The sequence below is a fragment of the Poecilia reticulata genome, chromosome 14 (assembly GCF_904066995.2).
Source record: "Poecilia reticulata chromosome 14, P_reticulata-male-v2, whole genome shotgun sequence".
Taxonomy (NCBI): Eukaryota; Metazoa; Chordata; class Actinopteri; order Cyprinodontiformes; family Poeciliidae; genus Poecilia; species Poecilia reticulata.
This window is the reverse complement of record NC_088843.1, coordinates 19,756,782-19,778,860: the sequence shown is the minus strand read 5'-3', so window position 1 is coordinate 19,778,860 and position 22,079 is coordinate 19,756,782. Positions and strand designations below refer to the sequence as shown.

The 22,079-nt window shown below is 42.1% G+C and overlaps 1 protein-coding gene across 1 annotated transcript; it reads right to left on the bottom strand.

Moving 5' to 3' along the window:
* Window positions 1-713: 713 nt before the first annotated feature.
* fez1 (fasciculation and elongation protein zeta 1 (zygin I)) lies at window positions 714-21,112 on the bottom strand. The gene is made up of 10 exons (XM_081615441.1): window positions 20,787-21,112; window positions 17,777-18,125; window positions 13,479-13,566; window positions 13,015-13,101; window positions 5,169-5,334; window positions 3,783-4,090; window positions 2,466-2,546; window positions 1,915-1,990; window positions 1,766-1,831; window positions 714-1,684 (listed from the first exon to the last, which is right to left on the bottom strand). The coding sequence occupies exons 2-10, from the start codon at window positions 18,094-18,096 to the stop codon at window positions 1,668-1,670; spliced, it is 1,209 nt and encodes a 402-aa protein (XP_081471567.1). The 5' UTR covers window positions 18,097-18,125; window positions 20,787-21,112; the 3' UTR covers window positions 714-1,667.
* Between the last annotated feature and the right edge of the window lie 967 nt (window positions 21,113-22,079).

The window sequence follows — 22,079 nt, the reverse complement described above, 5'->3', positions numbered from 1 at the left end:
GAAGTCATGCGGCAAATGTCGCCAGGCCGGGAATCGAACCTGTGACCACCGCCACGAGGACTAAGGCCTCAATACGCTTTCCCCCCCAATCACAAACACTTCTGAACAGACGACAAAATCATCTCGAAAACAAACCCACTGCCTTTCTTTCCTCTAAACTTTCATGCAAGTGTCATTTCCGGTCTTAAACCACAAGGTGGCAGCAAAGCAGCTCTGTTGCTGAGGTAAAGAAGAGCGTGGGAATGGCATCAGTTTCCATCGATTTTTACTTTTTTTTTTTTTTTTTTTTTGCTGCAGTAACACGGGGTGTAACGTTTGCTGTAAATCTGCAGCGGCCAGATGTCCAGCCTGCCTGACTCAGACCGATCCACACAGACTCTGCTCTGTGACAGCAGCCAAAAATGCATCTACTAAATACTGACATGAGGGAGTTGAATATTTAATTTATGTGATCACTTACTTCATGTTAAATGCACGTATTTAATAGTCATTGCTTTGTTAGAAATCCATTTTCAGTTTGACATTAAAAGGATTTTTTCCCCCCCTTTTCGTCAGATTTCGTTGGTCACGATTGATTTGTAAAAGCGATAAAATGCTTTCACACATGGTTAAGCATATTCTCTTACACAGTTTACTCATAGATATGTCTTAAGACGTGAGCTGGTGGATTTTTGAACACTGGTGCAGTGAATACATAAAAGAAAGCAATAACATAGAGGGCAGAAGTTTATTTGAATTAGCAATTAAGCGATGTAACATTCATCTACATGGGGCAAAAGGGAAAAAAAATGCTAATATGCAAATACATACACAGTTATTAAAATTATTTGTTTTCAGTCACTGAACTTAAAAAACAAGATTTACAAGTGTAGGTGGCTGCACCGAGTGGAATGACAATTACAGTAAATAAATGTAAAAAAAAAAAAATGTACAACATAATATATATATTAATATTTCAAAATAAATTTTAAAAAAAAGTTTGAAGAGCACTGGATATTTATTGTGAAAGAAGCTTTGTAACGCACTGCACTGCACCCGTAATAGTAGTGTGTTTCTTCTCACTCTAAAGGAACTACAGTACTGAGTTGGCAGAAAAAGGTGCATGGCTTTTGTATTCTTATGAATCACGTTTCCCCATACAATCCACTTTACATGGATGACTGTATATATGTGTTGAAAAGAGCAATCGTTCCGTGATTAACGGCTTTGTAAATAAGCCTAACAAAAACAGTGTCTGTCAGAGCAAGAAAAAAAAAAACAAAACCAAACATGACAACGAAATGAGAGATGACAAGAGAGAAGTGATATCTGAAACTGGATCCCTGTACCGAAGTGATCTCTTGTGATCGTTAACCAGCTTATCATGCTCCATTAGTGAAGTCCTGTAAAAGTGGGACTGGACCGTTCCGATCGCTTTTTCAGGCAGCGGCCATTTTGGTGTCTGGCCTGAGACGGGTGTGCAGGGAAGGACGAGGTGAGCTCAGCAGGAGGCAGTAGTCGTAGTTTAGACGGATGAGATAATGCGGACGGTGTCGATCCATGGTTGGTAATGGAAAACGAGGGGAGCTCATGCAGACTGGGCCAGAAGTTTAGGAAAGTCCTGGGGAGCGGGACAGGGCGGGGGGGTCGGTTTCTCTGTCACATTTCACTCCTGGTATGACGGTTCTTTAGGTGGGACAGAGGACTGGAAGGGAAGACAAATCGAATTACGCCGCTGCATTCTCGTCAGATCACTGATTTCTGGGAGAGTTTGGATGATGTTTACCTTTTAATATGTAGTCCGTCAGCAGCGTAGGCACCTTCTCACTGTCTTCCTTCATGGCATAGAGGACTGTTTGGAGAAAAGGTTCACAGTCATTTCACGTGTCGGACCTTGCGATCGATTCTCACGTTCAGTCTCGTGCGGATGCTTACTCTTTGTGAGCATCTGCAGGTCGTCGACAGACGGAGGGGTGGTTTTCTTCTCGTATGGAATCACAGTGTTCAGATACTGAAACCAAGAAAAAGCTCAGAGTGTTTACCAAGAAAGAGGAGTGATGAAAGGAGCACACTGTCACCGATGTGTACCGCTGAACACAAACACGGAGAACAGGAACTTCTGACTTTTTTTTTTTTTGCTCGGTCATTCATACTTCATACGCTGCGGACAGGAAGGATCTCCAGTAGTAGTCAGTCTTGGAAAAAAAAACTCTAAAGAAGCCTCTGACTAAGGGTTGATGCTGTTCTCAGGTCATATCTCAGTGCCAAACGCTTTCAAACCTCAGGCAGTTAACTTCTATCTAACACACACACAAAAAATAAAATAAAATTTATCACCAGAAAACCAAACGAAGAATGTTTACAACTTACATGGCACCAGTTGTCTGTGTGCTAAACTTTCAGCTAAATTTTCCAGTCAGCTAAACAGTACAGAAGATTCAATTATCATCAGTTGAGAGAGCTAACACGATGAGTCAGCACATTACCTGCTTCTCATTTCCTGTGCTTCCAAACGTCTGCCTGATGCCCGTCTGCAGGATGTTGGAGAGGCCCTCCATGCTGAAGCGCTACGGATCACACACATACACACAAACACACACGCACATAATGAGTGACTGTCAAAAGTATGTTTTCTTTGCAAAACTCTGCGGATATCTGTATATCCTTACTCAGTTCTCTTTCATTTGTGTCACATTTACAGTATTAAGTAGCTCAAAGTAGAACTACAGACACAGTTTTCGTTTATTTGCTCGACATTGGCACAGATTCAGGTGTCTGCTCTCTCAGATAAAACCACCGTTTGTGCGTTGCATGTAGGGAAAACCCATTAGGCCCGTGTTATTGAGCAGGAGCAGAGTGAGCTGAACTGGGCTGGTCCTGGACGTAGACGCTCCTGTAAGATCATTTAGAGTGTAATGGATCTGACATCCATTAGTGGAAGAGCCAGAGAAGGAAGGAGGAAGAGCAACCAGGCTCTGGGATGTCACTTTTCTGTAATTCCCTTAAAGATATAACCTTTTGAAAATAACAATACTTTGAATAACTTTTATTAAAAATATATAAATATTTGTTTGACCTATTTTTTTAAACTGTTTACTGTGGTGTGAAAGCATGGCACGTGACGGATCATCTGTGAAATACTCTGGTTCTTTTGACATCCCCCAGTGATCCGGAGCTTTCCAGAAAGAACCAATCAGGGCCAGGAGGAGGGTCTTAGTGCTGTCAATCACCCTCCATGTGGCGCAGCTCATCCCCCTCCCCATCTATCTCCCATGCCTTGTCATGAATGCTCAGATCAATTAGCATAGCTACAGATGACTACGGATAAACTGTAAGTTGTTTGTTCGCCATTAGCACATTTAGCAGCGAGTACATGAGACTGACTGACGGTGCTAAGACCCTCCTCCTGGCTCTGATTGGTTGATTTTGGTCGGGGCGGCGCATTTCTTCAGGCTACGATAGCAGCTCAGGAAGAAGGTGGAGGAGGTGGATCTTTCCACAGACCATCAGTCTCATATTATACTGTCACGACATGGTGACGTACTTTCTTTCATAAAAGTTACACACTGTACCTTTAAGACCACATCTAATTCGTTTTCATGCACAGTGATCTGAAAATCATCCTGATTACCAGAAACAAAGGCTTGAAAACATCAGTTTGTGTGAAATCAATAATGAGTTTGAGTTGAGTTACTGACATAAATGAACAAGTACAGACCCATTCGCTTTTTTGTTTTGCTTTTTTAATGGGTCTGGAAAATATATATCCTAACAGAGTAGTGGAAATTATTCCGTGTATTCACCTTGACCGGCATGGTGCCGGTCTTCTGGCCAGATGAGGCGGTGTTGGCCCCGTTGGAGGGCGCCGTCCCGCCCCCCTGCAGGCTGAGCGCCTTGTCCCGCCGTTTGCGCTTGCTGCTGTCCCGCTGCTCCTTCTGCCTGTTCTGCACCTCCATCAGAGCTGTGATGAACGTGTTCTTCACCTCCTTCTCGAACTCCAGCTCGTCCCGCCGGGCCAGCTGGTTGACCAGCTCCTCTGAGTACTCCCGGATGGCGGCCTCCACCCTGTGCAGCAGCTCCATCAGCGCTGAGCTGGGCATGCAGCTGAGGCCTGCAGGACGGGAAAAGACGAGACGGTGAGAGTCCGCCGGGAGAAAAGCAACAACACGACCACAGACAAACTCTACAGGCGACGCAGAAAATGCTGAAGGTGTTAAAGAAAAACAGTCCCAAGTTTACCAAAATATTTTATCCAGTAAAAGATGAAATACAGGGGGAAAAGAGTAGCAATCATATTTTATGGGAATTGATAAAAAAACAAAAAACATCTTTGCTATGCTTAGTCTTCAAAACAAGTTACAAAAATCCTCATGTGATCCAAACTGAAGACGGCACCAGTCTCTCCTGCTGCACAGCATCTGTACAACGTGGTTTTGGCAGCGTCGTGCTTCAACGATATCGAATAAACGTAGTAAATAAACACAACGTGTAACAGTGTAGATGTTGAACACAGGCTTCATGAAAGTCAGGAGCAATAAACTGTTTATTTCCTTATATTTAAGATCATGGTGTATTCATGGCAGCCATACTGGGTTTTTGTAGTCTTCAATGAAAGAGCTACACTTTATTGAGTATTTTAAATGTTTTCTATCCGATTTGGATCTGAGAAATGTCCACTTTAGATGGAACAATGTATTACTGCATTATATGACTATAAACAGGGTTATGAGTCAAAACACTTCATTTTAAGGCCACAGATACTGCTATTGGAATAGAAACAGTCCTAAAAAAGTAAAAAGCAACTTATTTTAATACAAAGATAAATTTTCTTATTTGAGCAGCTATAAGAATAACCTTGTTTATAATGTCATGCAATCTATTAGTTAGGGATAGGGTTAAACATGTGTTGTGTATATTTTATCCACATGTTGAGTTTTAGTTTTTTCAGACTTCTCCATTTTTGTTTCATCTTTATTAAATAAATAACAAATATATAATGAGTGATTTTTTTTTTACACATGATTTTATATAACCTGATAAAGACCAGAATAGGGTCTAGAGACTAAAACCTTTCACCGTGAGTCCAGCTCTTCACTCTGACGACACGACGAAGCCCAAAGTGTAAGAAAACCTAACAAATCTGAATCGACGTCGCCCAAATTTACACTCAGGATTCTTTTCTCGTCTACCTTCGTAGGAGCAGTTGTTGTTGGAGGCCTGGGACAGCTGCCTGATCTCCTCCAGCAGGGACGGGTTGGTCCTGGAGGAGCACAGGCTGCTCTCCTCCTCGTCCTCCTCCTCGGTTTCGCCGGGATCTGGAGAGTTCTCCATCATCTCAACGATCTCCTCAATGACCTGAGACAGAGAGAGAGAGAGATTTGGCCATGGTTAAGTGCATACAGATGCTTTCCATTTATAAGTAGCCAGTGAGATGCCCAAAGCCTCCTGCGTAGCGATGCATTTTATCAATTATTAACGCATGCAGGCGTGCAGCGCCGTACAGCAGCAGCGGTGTGTTGGACAGCTGTCTGAACAGCTGGATCGCCAAAACACTCAACACTATTTTCATTGGAGAAGATGAAGAGTTTGTCGCAGACGAGTTTGTTGGCCGACTAATTTGCAAAGTTTGGTTTGAATTTGAACACTTTTAATGTTGCTAATGTTTGGGAACTCTTACTTCCTAGATAAGACCCGAGAATAGTTTTTCTTTTAAACGATTTTGGTGATTTATCAATAAAGGAAAAGGACCAAACGTGGCCTGCAGATCTACTCTCAAGACTCCGACAGAGATGGAAGACAGCCAGTGGTGGAGAAAGTACTCAAAAAATGTACTTAAGTAAAAGTACAAATACACAGACAAAAATGTACTCAAGTAAAAGTAAAACTACCACATTAGCATTTGTACTTAAGTAAAAGTAAAAAAGTACTGGCTTTTAAAAATACTTAAGTATTAAAAGTAAAAGTGCTTGCTGAATGGATTACCTAATCGCTAATATCATTAAGTGTCCCGATCGTATTTAATTTTAATACATTAGAAAACAACCTGCTGAATACTATTAATCAATCATTAATCATTTTGTCTAGATTAATGTCAAGTTGTCAAAACAGACATTTTCAATAATGTCAACTTTGTATTAAAAGTGTCATGATTTACTGAATGACGCTTTATGACAACAGTCATAAATATTTATGAAGACTTATTCATGTCCATGACAGATGTTTATGACGGTGTCATGTCAGTCTTATTCACCTGCCTTCAAATAAAGTGTTACCGGCTGGGTTTATGTAGCATTTGATTTTTAACAAAATATTTATACCTGTATTTCATAAAAATAATGGTAGACTTTCGGCATTTATTTTGAAGTATGTTGATCCTGTTTACAACTATGATTTTCATGTTCAAAAGCAATTTTTTATGTTCCATCTTATAGTAATAACTTAACAAAACTGTTTATTTGACTTCAAAGACTAGAGTCAAAATTGCTTTACATTTAATTTATACGTTGAAAATTTGTATAGTAAAATGTAATAAATTAGTTGTGATGTACAGAAGATAAACATTAGCAAGCTCAAGAATATGTTTAGCTCTTAATATATAATAGTAAAGGTTAGTTATAAAGACTAGATGATGTCAATTTATGGTCTTAAATTGCAAAATAAAGTCTGCAAATTGATTGTAGAATGGTTTCATTTTTACATCACTTTGCATGAGCTACTTTCAAACTAAGTGTTTTGTGTTCTACAACTACATTTCCTGTGGACTTAGAATTTAATTTTGTTTCAAAATTATGTTAAGAATATATTAAATACATTAACTTTAATATATTTTACACTATAATTAACATATGGTATAGAATACAGACTTCAATGGTTTGGAGGACAAAAGTATTTGGAAATGTCCAAGGTTTTTTAAAAAAAAAGTTTGTGAATGCATCACAAAAGACAGAGTTAAATTATGGAAATTTTTTTGATGGAAATTCTGAAAAAAATAAAAAATACAGAAAATGTCCTGGTAATTCTCTGCCATGATATTTTCAGTGTTTTTTACAGAATTTCCATCAGAAGTTTCCCGTAATTTAACAGTATTTTATTTCAAAGTTTTCCATAAAAAAACAGGGAAATGTCCTGGTAAATTACACTTTCTCGTTTTTTATGGAATTTCAGCAGAATTTTTCCATAATTTAAGTTTTTTTCCCCATAATTTAACATAAACTGTTAAATTATGGCCCACCACCACTTCAGGTGACATTTCCCATATTCTCAAACTCAAAGCTTGACATGTATGGGGCAACGTGAGAGCTCATCTACTGACTGACTACATAAACTAAAAGCTGGATCATAGATATTTTTAATAAGCATATTTGTGAGCCTGCCTCTTTTTATTAAATTGAAATTAATTTTAGATTTTTGTATGACTTTTTCTCAGATTAACTTAGAAAACGAGTTGTTATTATTACAGGTTAGTTTTCTAAACAACAAAAAAGTATCTGTTAGGGAAGCTCAAAAATGAAAAATTGGACTGATATTGATATCCGATAGTAACACTGCTGTTATGCCAGATTTACCAATTCGTTATTTTGTCAGGTTTTTTTATATGATTACTTGATTAATAGTAAGAATAATCGATAGATTACGCGATTACTAAAATTTTTGCTTACAATAGCCCTAATTATATAAATAAAATAGCATTTATAGGTGGATCGGGGGGATTAATTCTCTCCTTCACCCCCCTCCTTCTACACCCAGACCTCCTCCCCCTTCTTGCAATTCGCTGTCCGGCCGCCCCCCCACCCAGCACTCAACGGTACGCTAGACCGGCCCCACCCTCTTTGACCCCTCACATATACCTCTACATTGAGGGGGGACTAGTGTACCTCTCCTGGTACACTAGCCCCCCGAATGTCTCTCCTTCGCCCCCCTCTTTCTACATACAGCCAGACCTCCTCCCCTTCTTGCAATTCGCAGTCCGTCTGCCCCCCCCAGCACTTAATGGTTCGCTAGACTGGCCCCACCCTCTTTGACCCCTCACATCTATCTCTACATTGAGGGGGGGCTAGTGTACCTGCATGGTACACTAACCCCCCAATGTCTCTCCTTTGCCACCTCCTTCTACAGCCAAACCTCCTCCCCCTTCTTGCAATTTGCTGTCCGTCCGCCTCCCCAGCACTCAACGGTACGCTAGACCGGCCCCACCCTCTTTGACCCCTCACATCTACCTCTACATTGACGGTGGGCTAGTGTTCCTCTCATGGTACACTAGCCCCCCTCAATGTCTCTCCTTCGTTCAATCCTTTGCTTCCTCCACCCCCCACCTCTCTAACGATACGTCAGCCCCCCATCTTCTCTCCTTCTTCGAACCCCTTCTAGCCTCCCAGTGGGCCATCGTTCCCTCGGCCTCCAATTCTGATTCTTCGGGTCAATCTACCCGTCTTGCTCTCACTGTAACAACGGATGACTAAAGGTTTCCGGTATTCTCAGATTGAAAACTTTAAGTCCATAATCATCCGCTCTGGTAAGTTGCGAAGTTCTGCTGAGGAACAGTTTTGACACTTCTGACAAGGTGTCACTACGTTGGTGAGATTAGGCATGAGGACATAGAGGTCTGTCGTGAGTTGGAGACAGGTCCTGACTCAGAGACAGGTCATAACTCTGAGGCAGGTCCCGACTCTGAGGCAGGTCCCGTCTCAGAGGTCGGTCCCGTCTCGGGGACGGGTCCCGACTCAGAGGCAGGTCCCGTCTCAGAGGCAGGTCCCGTCTCAGAGGCCGGTCCCGTCTCGGGGACGGGTCCCGACTCAGAGGCAGGTCCCGTCTCAGAGGCAGGTCCCGTCTCAGAGGCCGGTCCCGTCTCAGAGGCCGGTCCCGTCTCAGAGGTCGGTCCCGTCTCGGGGACGGGTCCCGACTCGGAGGCAGGTCCCGTCTCAGAGGCAGGTCCCGTCTCAGAGGTCGGTCCCGTCTCAGAGGTCGGTCCCGACGCTGAGGCGGGTCCTGACTCTGAGGCAGATCCTGACTCGGAGACGGGTCCGGGGACGGGTCCTGACTCGGGGACGGGTCCCATCTTGGAGACGGGTCCCATCTCAGAGGCAGGTCCCATCTCAGAGGCAGGTCCCATCTTAGAGGTCGGTCCCGTCTCAGAGTTCTGTCCCGACTCGGTGACAGGCCCTGACTCTGAGGCAGGCCCTGACACTGAGGCTGGTCCTGACGCTGAGGCGGGTCCTGACGCTGAGGCGGGTCCTGACGCTGAGGCGGGTCCTGACACTGAGGCAGATCCTGACTCGGAGACGGTTCCTGACTCGGAGACGGTTCCTGACTCGGAGACGGTTCCTGACTCGGGGAAGGGTCCTGACTCTGAGACGGGTCCCGTCTCAGAGGTTTGTCCTGACTCGGAGACAGGATCTGACTCGGAGACGGGTCCTTACTCTGAGGCGGGCCCTGACTCTGAGTTCGGCACTGACTCCTCCAAGTCAGTACCAACCTCTGAGTTGACCAAATTTAGAGGCCCAGCTAAGTGTGGACTAAACACATTTGATCCACTCTTGGTGGGCTCTTGCCTCTCTTCTTCGTCTGGATTGTCTCCACAACCCGCAGCCTTTTTGATGAGGCCCCATGCCTTTTGAAGAAAGGTGTCTTTGAGATTGATTTTTCGTGGTCGTGCAAGGGTTCTTTTAAAGCATTCCACAACCTTGTAAATCACTATTGGGTTGTTGCTTTTGATCATTTTGAAGAGCAGTTCTCTAACTGCGTCTTCATTGCCCCAGAGAAGTTGCAGGATGTCTCGGCAGGCTTTTTTTTCCATTTTGTCATAAAAGACAAAATCTATATCCTTGACTTCTTTCCATATTTTTGGAGCAAGCTTTCTCTGGACCGGTTCGGTGTCCTTCCTTTTGTAATGCCCATAGCTAGATCTGTAACTGGACTTGTAAATCAATCTCCAAAGAATATTTTGAACCATAACTCTCCTTTCTTCTTCTGTTCCATGTCTGAATCCCATCCTGTTTGCGTCCCTCAAAAATTGTTCAGGGTCCATGGTTTCCTGAGTATAATCTTCACTCAGGCAGTTTTCATCTGCGTACAAGTCTTCAGTTGGAAAAAAAGTCTTTCGGATCTTTCTTTTGGTAGACGCTAACATTTTCTTTGGAGGAACAGGATTCTCCAGGTGCTTTTTGAATTTTTCCACGATGACTTGGTGTCCTTCTGGGTGATCCAGTAGTGCGATTAAATGCAGTCCACTTGCAAAGTGGAATGCATCTCTCGCAAGACTCTGGAAAATCCTTTCACCAAGCTCTTCTGAAACCTCAGAGAGTACGTTCACATTTATATTTCCAGTTTTTCTCAAAAGTAAGATCAAAATTTTGCTATGTTGTTCCTCAAAGACTTGTCGGACAAGATGCAGAGTTGGTCCATCTGCAGCCTTTTCAATCACTTCCCACAAAAGTTCACTGAGAAAGTTTCTCTTTTTGTAATCTGGGCTTCTTTGACCAGGATGAACTTTGCTGGACAATGTCTTTTTCACTTTCGTCCAAAAAGAAACCTTAGGTCTCACATCCATTTCTCTCTGTGGGTTTTCGTCGTTCATCTTTATTGTGCTGAGCTAAAACGTCCAAATGAATCTTGAGTTGACTGACTTGTTAACTGATTTGTGGTAACTGATCAGAGAATTAACTGATCAGTTGGTGATGTCATGGACTCTATGACATCATAAAGTCATCCTCAGAAGGGCCTCATGACACATACGTCATTTGACGTCATGCTGATTACATCATTGTCAGCAGCATGGCAACTGTTGCTAAGGGTAAAAATAGCACGCAGTGAGCATGCGCTATGAAAAAAAATTAATCTGTGGCCACTAAATGCATTATTCCCGCAAGTCTGAACTGGCAGTGATTTGCGCAGCTTAACAGGAGTGGCCAGGGAACCATTGGCCCCTCCACTTACCGCCCACCCATTTTTATTTGTTATTTGGGTTCCATCTCCTAACAGGCATAGAGCAAATGGGCCGGTCTATGAGTCAAACAAACCTCTTGTGATGCCCACTGGTGTGTGAAAAAAAAGTAAAAAAAGGAGCATTTAAATGTTTATGGGGTTATAATAATAATAATAATAATAATAATAATAATAATAATATTTTACTCGTTAACAGGGGTTAAAGATGATGGGTGCAGTAACGGTGTTTCACAGGTATGTGGCGCATGGGAACTCTGAGCTGCCAGTTGCTCTGCAGTTTCTCATAAGCTGAGAGAAATTGGAGTAACAGACTGCGTCTCCCGTGTGCTAATTTACTTGAGGTGAGAATAACCCTCAAGTTTATTTTAACCAGTGGTGGAGAAAGTACTCAAAAAATTTACTTAAGTAAAAGTACAAATACACAGACAAAAATGTACTCAAGTAAAACTACCACATTAGCATTTGTACTTAAGTAAAAGTAAAAAAAAGTACTGGCTTTTAAAAATACTTAAGTATTAAAAGTAAAAGTGCTTGCTGAATGGATTACCTAATCGCTAATATCATTAAGTGTCCCGATCGTATTTAATTTTAATACATTAGAAATGTGCCATTTTAATGAACAATGCCACAGATAAAGCATGTTTTTATTATGTTTACAGTATGTGATTACTTACTATGTGATTCTATGCATCATACTTTCAGGGATGGAAACATCTTGTCTCCTGTCCTAACATAACATGAACTTCACTTTTTTTTTGCTACTAGTGGCATTTATTTTTAAAGAAATCCAACAGAAAGTGGATGGAAAGAAGGTGGGTGGGGGAGGACAGGCAACCAAGGAGCCAGTAGCAGAGTTGTAGTCAAGGTCACCGACCCAAGACCAAGTCAAGACCAGCACCCCGCGCTACGTGACACAAAAAAAGTTACTTTTACTTATCAAAATTGCTTCTCAAATTGATCTGAAAGATCCACATTCCCATAAAAAACTAGTTATTAAATACTTAAGAGCTTAAATAAATGCAATCAGTAAAGATCCGTCCAGAAGAATCGGATCTTTCCTGAATGTACCAGCGTTGTCCCATATTTGCAACACCTCAGTCAACACCTCCACACAATAATTCAGGGCATGAATGACAACTTTTTTTCATCCAGATGCAACATGTGTGTCTACGTCAGTACAGCTAGCTTTGCTAGCATCACGTCCACAGATCTTACCTTTCTTTAAGCTTTCCTTCCAAGTGATGCTAAAAGTTGGACGAAGTCCCACCGACTATGAAAGCGAAGGGCTGCTTATTTTACATGTAGCCATATCAATTTATGCAGCGCTATTATATTACTGATGATTAGACTCGCTCAGAGGAAACCACTGCGCATGTCTGGAGCTTCGCGTGCGAGTAAAGGTGGAGGCGATGGGTGACAACAGACACTAAGTCACGTTATTGCTCGGATTTTACGGCGCCACCTTAAATCCCTGAACTTCACATTTTAACGGAAAAAAAGAGCAACGCGACTTGGATGTAACGAGTAACGCGACAGTTTTGTAGAAATGTAGTGAAGTAGAAAGTACAGATACTGTAAAATGTAGTGGAGTAAAAGTAGAAAGTATCCATTATTAAATCTACTTAAGTAAAGTACAGATACACGAAAATTGTACTTAAGTACAGTAAGTTACTTCCCACCACTGAAGACAGCAGACGCTCACCCTGGCTTCCTCTCTCGATGCACCGCTAACGTTTCTATTTTCCTAGACTGAATGGGGGGGTGCAGCGTGCTTTTGATCAGTGCTGGATTTCTACCTGACACAGCAGCTCCTTTCGGTTAAACCGACCGTTTCACAGTTCAGGCTCCAAGAGAATCAAAACGTTCTACGCGAGTTCACGAGCCCGAAACTCTGCTGCAGTCAAAAACGTCTGACAAATTCACAGCACTTTTGCCGATTTGAACCCGGCGTCGTTTTTGCACGCGCGTTCTGCGCGCGTCAGTCGCGCAAACGACAAGCAAATTCAGGTAAAAGCTCAAATAAAACAAGTTCTCAGGAGGATCGGCCACGTCGCGTTTTAAAGTGGCAGCCTGCTCGTTTTCTTCACGTCAAACCTGATCTGCTGTGATCAGAGGCTCTTCGTTCAGGCAGTTGGCGTTCTCGTTCTTCTCATTCATTTCCTCCTCCTCTTTTTCATGGATCTGAAAATCAGGAGAAAGAAAATGTTCGAAAATATTAAATGGCTTCATGACTTCATGACAAAAGATAAGAAAAAATAAATAAATAAAAAATAATACAATTATATATATATATATATATATATATATATATATATATATATATATATATATATATATTAAAAAGGAAATACATTTGTTTAATTTGGGCTTTGTATCAACTTTTTAGGATATTGATTAAAATGCTGGTGCTTTTTTTTTTTTTTTTTTTACCCTAGAACCTTTGCAATATCTGGCCAAATGTAGGCTGTAAGTGAAATCAACCTAAAGCCAAGAAATGGAAAACAGAAACAGGAATAAATAGTCCAGTAAAAGCCAAAGGTTTCTAGAGAACGGTGTACCTCGTGGTCGGACAGGTTGCCGTTGAGTCCCTCAGAGTTGGGTCCGTCCCAGGTGGAGATGTAGTTGTCGGTCAGAGCGTCCCACACACTGCAACGAGAAACACACAAACACTCAGAAGAGGAAACACCGAACGAACAGACATCAGGCATCAGTTTTAGTTACTCCAGTGCAAAGAAACTCTGCAGAAAAGAAAAAAAAAGACTATTATTTGGTCTAGATCTGTCCTTAAGCTGAGATTAAAATAAAGTTCCTCACATCATTGTGCGGCACGGCGACTGACAGAGGAGGCGAACAATAGCACTGAGAGAGTCTTGGAGTTTTTCTGTGTGTGTGTGTGTGTGTGTGTGTGTGTGTGTGTGTGTGTGTGTGTGTGTGTGTGTGTGTGTGTGTTTCCTGCTTTGCTTCCAGACGGTCCTGCTGCCCTGCTCCCACTGGCACACGGAGCACAGAGGAGGCCTTTCAGCTCGGCAGCTTACCTCACCGCCGCCTGCCGAGGCTGCAGGCTGAAACTCAAACATTCAATGCACTAGAAAAAAGGCTAGCGAATGATTTTTTTCTTCTTCTTGTTTTTATTCGCCTATAAACGTGGGGAGGATTTGTTGGTTCGTATATTTTACTCATCAATAAAGTTGTTTTTGCGCTTCAAGAAGAAACAGCTGCGTTGCCAAAGCACTTCTTCCCATAGCAGAAGAAAGGCAAGGAGGATAATCAGTTATGTATGTTTGTTTTACAAAATAGCCACATACAGCAAAGCTGATAGAGACGTACCTCAAAAGTCTGGTCACACTTTTCTGATTTTTTTTTTTATTTTTTATTGAAAATACAAACTGAAAACCATTCACACTTGTCCTTCTGCTCCCCCATCGTTTTATAATGAGAAAAGATGAAAAGAAAAGGTAGTTTTTATTTGCAGCTACAGGGCAATCCAAAGTGTTTAATATTATTAAAAAGAAAATAAAGCAACAAATAAGGAAAACATTACATTGCCGTGGCGCCAGGTTGTATGAACTGAAGACAACTCTAATCCAATCAGATGTTGATTTAAAGAAACTCAATCTTTCAGCAAAGTATTGTTTTGCTTTATTATTATTATTATTATTATTATTATTATTATTATTATTATCATCATTATTATAAGTTTTTGGTATTTTCTGCCAATTTTATAATCGTTGTACTGTTTTGTTTTGACCTAACTTATTTTCTGGGGGGTGGTGAGGGGGGGGGTTTATCATTATTTATGTACCTGTGACGTTGTGGTCGTTGTTGACCATTTTGGTCAGCTGAGGTTGTTGTAAATATGCTGTACGATCAAACTTTGACTTGACTTCTGCGGTTTTCTGGAGGTTTGTTCCAGAGTAGAGGAGCACAGAACTCAATGCTGCTTCTGCTTCTTGGGGAGGCATTGAACCAGAAGGCGTGAGAAGGTAAATATGACGATATATCTTGGTGCTAAGGCATTCAGTGATCTACAGACAGATCTTGTTGGGACCTCAAAGCATCAGACAGGAAGCCTCCAGTTAGTCCTAAACGCTGCTGTGAGAGTTCGGATGACAGTGCCGTCCTCCTGCCGTCGGTCCTGCAGGGTCTGGAGCTCCACGTTACAAAGCTGTGCTGCTGCGTTTGTGGGCTGGTTGCCACGGATCAGCAGTCATTCTGTTTAATACTGCTCTCTCCATCGGCCTGTTGGCCTGCTATAACTCGTACCAGGCAGCGACTGTGGGGGAATTAAGTCAGAAAGCACCAGAACGGGTTCAGAGCCAAACTGCAGATTAATGTAAAGGACTTCTGCTGGTCTGTGTACCTGCCGGGTTTCTGTTGAATCAGGCGAAGCGGAAATGTTTCTCCTGTGTCACACGATCCTGTCGGCGTTCGGAACATCAATACCGTCTCGCTTTCTATTAATAAATGCTTGTAGGTTGCGCATAAGTAGCACTGATGGAACTAAATAACAAGTGATGGAGAACACTTGATGTCACGATTTACTGTAGATGCCATGAAAAGCATAAAATCAGGACTCTGTTCATTTGTCTGGCCACCACATCGGATGCGGTATCTGCCAGGTTTTCACACGTACAGGTTTTTTTGGGGTTTTTTTGTGCTTTCTTGAGCTGCTTTCACCCTGGCTGAACATTGCTTGGAATCGTGCGTTTCTTTCTTCAAACCCTCCCTTCTCACATCAAAAATCGGGCTATATTTAGAACGATCCGGCTCCGCGAAGAGCAGCGGCGTCTGCGTCTATACGCCTCAGAGCACGCTCACTCAGAGCGGGAGGGCCTGGCAGTCAGCTGGTGGGAGAGGAGAGGCCACGACTGAAGCACAGCCAAAGTTAACCGAGGCGTAGGAAAATTCACACTGAATAATTCAGCAGAGCATCTCAACAAGGTGGCGGAGAGAATCGGGTTCTGACCGACGGAGTGTTTTGGCATATTGTGGCCTTCGCGAGGAATCCTTTGATCCGTTGTTCTGGTTTTGGCGCTGCAGACTCTATTTTTGGTCTCAGTGCCACCGAGTGGTACGAGATGAATGGGTTACAAAATGCTTGTGTTGCTAAGCAGTTAGCCTGAGAAGGAAATGAATGGATGTCCTCTGTGTGAACGCCGTCACCTCAGAGGAGTTTTCCCGTAGAGTTTTAGCATATCAGTATGTTTTTCAGTATTTACTCAAAGCCCTTTTTTTTTAGTAAATGAGTATATTTGGCTGTAGAACAAATTCTGATACACTGCAAAAACAATAAGACACCAACAAATGTGGGGAAAAAGTCTTGTTATAAGTGTAGTAAAACCAAAGATATAAGTATCTTCATAAATATTAAGGAATTATTAACATACAAGTTCCTTTATCTTGCTTAAATGTTACAAGTTTTGCCTTATTTGAAATGCACTAAGATATTCTTTACTAGAAAGTAGAACCAGAATACCTGGTAAGATTTTGTGTTTTTGCAGTGCACTTGTTGAATCGTTGGTTCTAATTTACAGATTTCACTGTAATGTGAGATTAGATGTGTTGCAATCTATACTATCAATTATAACACTGTTAATTATTGTCGATTATTATAAAGAAGTGGCAAATATGTCTTCAATTAAAACCAATTACACTGGCAACAGTTATAAGAATGTGCAGATTGAAGCACTTCCCCTTCAATGATAAAAGAAGAAAACTGATTAAAGTGCATCAAATATGTGAAGTAAGTCATGCTTTGACATACTTGAGTATGTTCACAGTCAGTATATTTCAAGCGTTTTTCAAGATCACATATAAAAAATCTGTTACTTTGGAACGGCTGAGAATCAAATAGTATATTATTGTTAGTGTTTTACTCATATTCTCAAAAATCTAAGCACAATCAAATAGATTTATCTGTCAACAGAGACATTTGTACCTTTTATGTTCTTCCTTACAAAGCATAAACCAATGATATAGTTGATGTGGGCATATCAGGTGACAAATATTTGGATAGTTGCTTATTCTCACATTTTAACTTCAACAGAGACACTGGTCATCTTTATGTGACTTTGAATCTCCATGGAAACATTTTGCCATATAGTGATTCAGGTCATCTTCAGGTGATTGGTACATACATTCTGTCTGAGTTGACCTTTATTCCTGCTTTACTCTGACTCTACATCTTATAATCTGTTTCCAAATGAAACATTTCCAAATGTACAAATGTACTGTTAATCTCCAGCTAAGCCGTTGCCTTCAGGAAGCTCGATCTGCTCTGTCTGCACTGCGGACTGTTTCCAAAAGTGAGATGGCTGTAGTGTTCAGACTCAAATTCGCCAAATGGATCCCAGTTACAAAATGTTTGCTAATTCGCCCCCTTGGATGTTTTACGCTTTTTGTTGCTATTACAAATCAGTTATTATCAATGAAATGAAACCTAAACTCAGAGACACAGAGGACACGCTTCACCACCATGTTTGACGGCTTGCAAGGCATAAAAGTTTAAATTAGGTCAGTAATTCTTGAATATTTATTAGAAAAAATATTAGTTCCACTGGCAGATTTTGTTTTCACTTATAACGGTGCAAAATGTCTTGGAGGAACAATTAGTTTTTATCCATCTTCAAAATAAAAATAGTGACTTAAACATACATTTTGCTAAAAAGCTACTTGGAAGGTAGTTTTGTCTTATTTCATGTGTACTAAGTTGCTTGCACTGGAAACTGGACACTCGGTCAGACTTTCTGTATTTGCTGTGTAATCCCCTATTACGCAATAACAGACCAAGACTAAAAGCCCTGGAGAAATGCCAGGAAGTCTTCCACCAGCCTGACGCTTCACGTCGGTGACTTACTCTTCATCCTGCAGCCGCTCCTCATCCTCCTGGCTGTGGGTCTGGTTCCGGATCGGCGCCAGGCCTTCGGTTTTGGTGTTGTAGTTGTGGAAGCAGACGTTGAGTTTCTCGTCAAACTCGTTGACCAGGTCCTCCATCGACTTGAAGCTCATCATCTCAGAGAAGTTCTCCAGCTCAGAGAAGTCCTCGCGGGTGATGGAGGCCAGCGGGACGGTGGTGGTTGTGGTGGCGCTGGAGTAGGAGGAGTGGTCCTGCTCGTCCATCCGGCAGGGCCGCAGGTCCTCGAACTCCTCGTCCAAGCACACAAGAGGGGCTTCCATGGTGTCCCCTGGCAGGTTGGGCTCTTGTCCTGATAACAAACAGAAGTAAAATCAAATTTAATGGACTGAGTTTGTTGAACATAAAAAAAAACAAAAAAACTACTTAATTTTGAGTTCCAATCATTAACCCCTTAAAGGGGCAATGTTTTGCCTGGCTTGTAATGTCATTTTATAGCATAATTAAATAACTATATTCAGTTGTTATAAAAATAATGCATCCATCATGTATGACTAAAGAGAAATTTCACATCCTAATTTAACGACTTGAAATTGAGACGCTATCTCTTTAAAAGCTCCTCTTCTTTCTGAAACTCTGCCTACAGGAAGTCATCACAACACGACTCCTTCATTAACCCTTTAATAATGTTTTAATCGGTGTCGCACTGAGAAGCAGCTCGTATAAAGAGCTCAGCAGACGAGCAGTTCCACCAGCTGTTTGCTAATTACTGCTAGCTAGTCTGAAGGAGCTGGGTGGGGGCTGGACGGCTGCACCCATCCCACTCAGAAGCTTGGAAAGTGCAACGCCGAGGAGGAATTGTGTCTGAAGGCAGCGCTGGGTCCGACCAGTCCGACCATAATGATGTATAGCTCAAAAAAGTCGACTTTGCATAGTACTGTCCCTTTAAGGAGTCTTTAGCACAAAGAGAAGATCAATCAGAGCTTAGCAGTCTCGGGGGATATTTGTTGGCCCTGTACTGTCTTCTAAATCATGTCTGCTCCACCTCATCTGGACTGGCACCATGATGTCCGGACAAAGGATGGGTGGAGGTAGGTGTGCCAGAAGGGGACCAGGTCCCACTGGGAACCCAACCAGTTGGCTTTTACTGGTGAACAGCTAATTACGTACCCCTACTGGGACTGAACTGATGAGGTGTCAAAGATTCTGGGGCGTGAAATTAAATGGAGGAATCCACCATAAATTACAGTCAGGCTCTCATTGTGCTGCCCTAATTGTTATCGGTAACACAGTGATTATAAGGTAGTTTTAAAACAGGATTTAGACGGGGGGTGGGTGGGGGTTTCTAGCGTCACTGGAAGAAAACATTATTTTTAAAAGTGAGCATCCAATCCTTCCAGCTTTGGTGTAAACGAATCGATTAGGCAGCGACACCCGAGGCCCTCCGAAAACGAGAACATTTTAAACCTTTTCGGTCCATTTGAGCAGAACTTTGTGCCTTCGGTCCGGCTCTTTGACGCGTCATTTCAGTGGACGGGCCTAAATTTCATCCTTTGTGCTTTGCTGGGCCGTGGCCTGGTCTAAGTGTGTGAACACAGGGCAGTCCATTTATAAAACGAGCTTGTGCAAGCCTCTTCTTCCTCGTCATCCTACTCAGCAAAGTGCCGCTTCGTCTGCAGCCGGAGATCGTCTTTCACCGCCTCCCTGTCTCCAGTCTCCATGCCGTCCCGCTGGCTTGTTTGTGCTCGTTTTTTAAAAACGCCTTTCACATCTGGCTCAGGGTTTATGTTTATTTCAAAAAAATTTCAGCTCGGACGATTCAGCGCAAATAAAATGTTGTTAGTGGAGGAGGGTTAGGTTGTCCTGAGACGTCTCTGTAGTTATGCTGCTGTAGGCCTGCCGGAGGACAAACTCAACACTTTTGCTCACTTTCTTCTTCTACTACTCTCCGGTTTACATTACTTGTTGTTATTTCAACTGTTATGTTGTCTCGACGCAGTCTGCCGGGTTTCCTTTGACGGAAAACTTTTTAATACGATTTGAGAAACGAACTGAGCTTAAAACGCTATTCGATAACTAGGATCAGGTGAAATGCATCTATGATTGGACTGAAAGTGTCTTGAGATGATGTTTTATGAATTGGCACTATTTAAGTAAACCAAATGGAATTGAATTAAATCTGGCCTGATTTGTTTACTGCCTGTCAGTAGAGCCAATTAGGAAACTGTGTTTAGCTAAATAAGGAAAACAAACTTGAAAAATTGGTAGTTGGTTATTTTTATGTCCGAGAAACCCATTATAGGAGACACTAATGCCTTTTCAAAAATGTCGTATGGATAAAATAAAAGCAAAATCACTTGTCAAAAGCCTTTTTCAGGCCTCGCTAGGTCAGGTAAGTGAACCAGACATTAACATTACATCACTACCGTTGTATTTTTTTAAAGGAAGCATTTCTATGAGTTTTTGTCCCATCCCTTTTCTTGGAAGGAGCCTTTTGGAGTGTGTGAAGCTCTCAGGTGTGTCTCCCTGCAGGTACGAAGACCAGAATGTCTGGTTTCAACTTCATAGTTTTATCTGGATGTGGGATTTCATCTAAAAGCTCTGATTTCAATGAGGAGCAGAGACGATGACAGAACTGATCTTTAAAAAAAAAAAAAAAAACATGCTTCAATTTCACAGCATAAATATGAACATCCCGTTCATATTTAAAGCACCAGTCTACATACTGCCAGCGTGTTGTTTCTCATTGGTCTAAACGCTGTGATTTCAGTTGAGGTTAACATTCTCAGGACGGAGGCAGAAATTACAAAGAAGCATGGGTTTAGCTGAACGGAGGCAGGAGAAAATGAGGCAGTGGGGGAGGGAAAGAGGAGCAGCGAGGAGAGGAAGGGGAGATGGAGGGAACCATGGTTACAAGATAATGATGACGGCAGAAAGGATGCACACAGAGGTCAGGACTGGACGGACGGACAGCAGGGTGGATGGGACGTAATTGAGTGAAAACGCTGATTACCTGCAGTCAGATGAGCCCCAGATTCTTCTGGCTTTGTGTGTGTGCGAGATCCTCCGAGACCAGGAAGATCTGTTGTTCTGACAAAATAAAAACCCGATGGTGATGATGATGAGAAGCAGCAGTTACATTCATTCCAGTGTAGGAGAAAAACAAAAAACAAAAAAAATAAAACACCCCCAGAGATAAACGACAGCGGCGTGGAGAGGTTGGATCTGTGCTCCTTCCCTCACCCGTTAGCCCACAGCCGCCCTGATCCGTCCTCCCACAGCCCGTTGTTTTCCCAGTCAATAGGCAGTCAGCACCGCTCATACAGAGCCTGCGCACTGCTGGGCCTCTGATGACATCAGCTCCACCCCCCAACCCCAAACCCAACCCAACCATCCCTCCCTCCATCCCTCCCTGCTTTCTCTCCTCTCCTCCTCTCTTTGTTCCTGCCCCTTCCCTGCTTCAGTCCATCCCTAATATTCATGAACGGAGAAAAGGGGGAGACAACGTTAGCAGCATTATTTTTTTTCTCCATCACCTAGCATTTAGAGAAACCGGCTCTTCCTTTGTTGTGTATTCTGAAAGGACACGATGAGACGATGAAGAAATGGCAAACTGAGAAAGCTCCTACACTCAAGATGACTTTAGTACCTTTAATTTCCCAGCGTTATGAAGACTTTTTTTTTATTCGCAAGTCTCTTATTAATAAACAACTGAATACGACAGCTGGAGTCATTATTCGAATACAACACTGGAGAAAAATAGAAGAAATCTTGAAAGAAGATTCTTTCTCCCATAAAACACTTTAAAGCTCCATCAGAGATCTGATTGGTCCAACAGAGGACAGAGGACTTCAGCACCAGACTGCTCTCTGTTTTTTTTTCTCTTCACAGAAGCTATATCTGCTCTGGTCTTTCCATTTAACAGTAGCTGAGTTTCCATTCAGCATAAATTTGCACAAATTGGAATTACAAAATAAATCTGCTTAATGGAAACACGACTATTTCGAAAAAAGACACAAAAAAAGTTTTTTTTGCGCTTGGACGCGGTGATTTTTAAAGTCGTATCAAAATTTGTATATTTCGCAAATTATCAACACACGCTTTTTTAAATCGACACAGTCATGTGACCAATAACCAGACGTTGCTACTGACGGAAAAGACGACGTCAACGACAGGAAGTGGTGGGAGGTTATCAGAGCTGCATGATTTTTAATGACTTATCGGGTGAGCAGATTTATTCATGTGTGATTTTAATTTCATTCCTTCACGTACTCCTCCTATTGATGAAACACTCGTTTCTGTCTCT

What these genes read in the sequence shown, in the direction of transcription:
- fez1 (XM_081615441.1), bottom strand. Translation starts at nt 18,096, where the DNA reads ATGGAAGCCCCTCTTGTGTGCTTGGACGAGGAGTTCGAGGACCTGCGG. An exon ending in GAGCGGCTGCAGGATGAAGA is followed by an intron (nt 13,567 to 17,776) that starts GTAAGTCACCGA and finishes TTCTCGTTGCAG; the next exon opens with TGTGTGGGACGCTCTGACCG. An exon ending in GCACAGGAAATGAGAAGCAG is followed by an intron (nt 1,991 to 2,465) that starts GTAATGTGCTGA and finishes TCTTGGTTTCAG; the next exon opens with TATCTGAACACTGTGATTCC.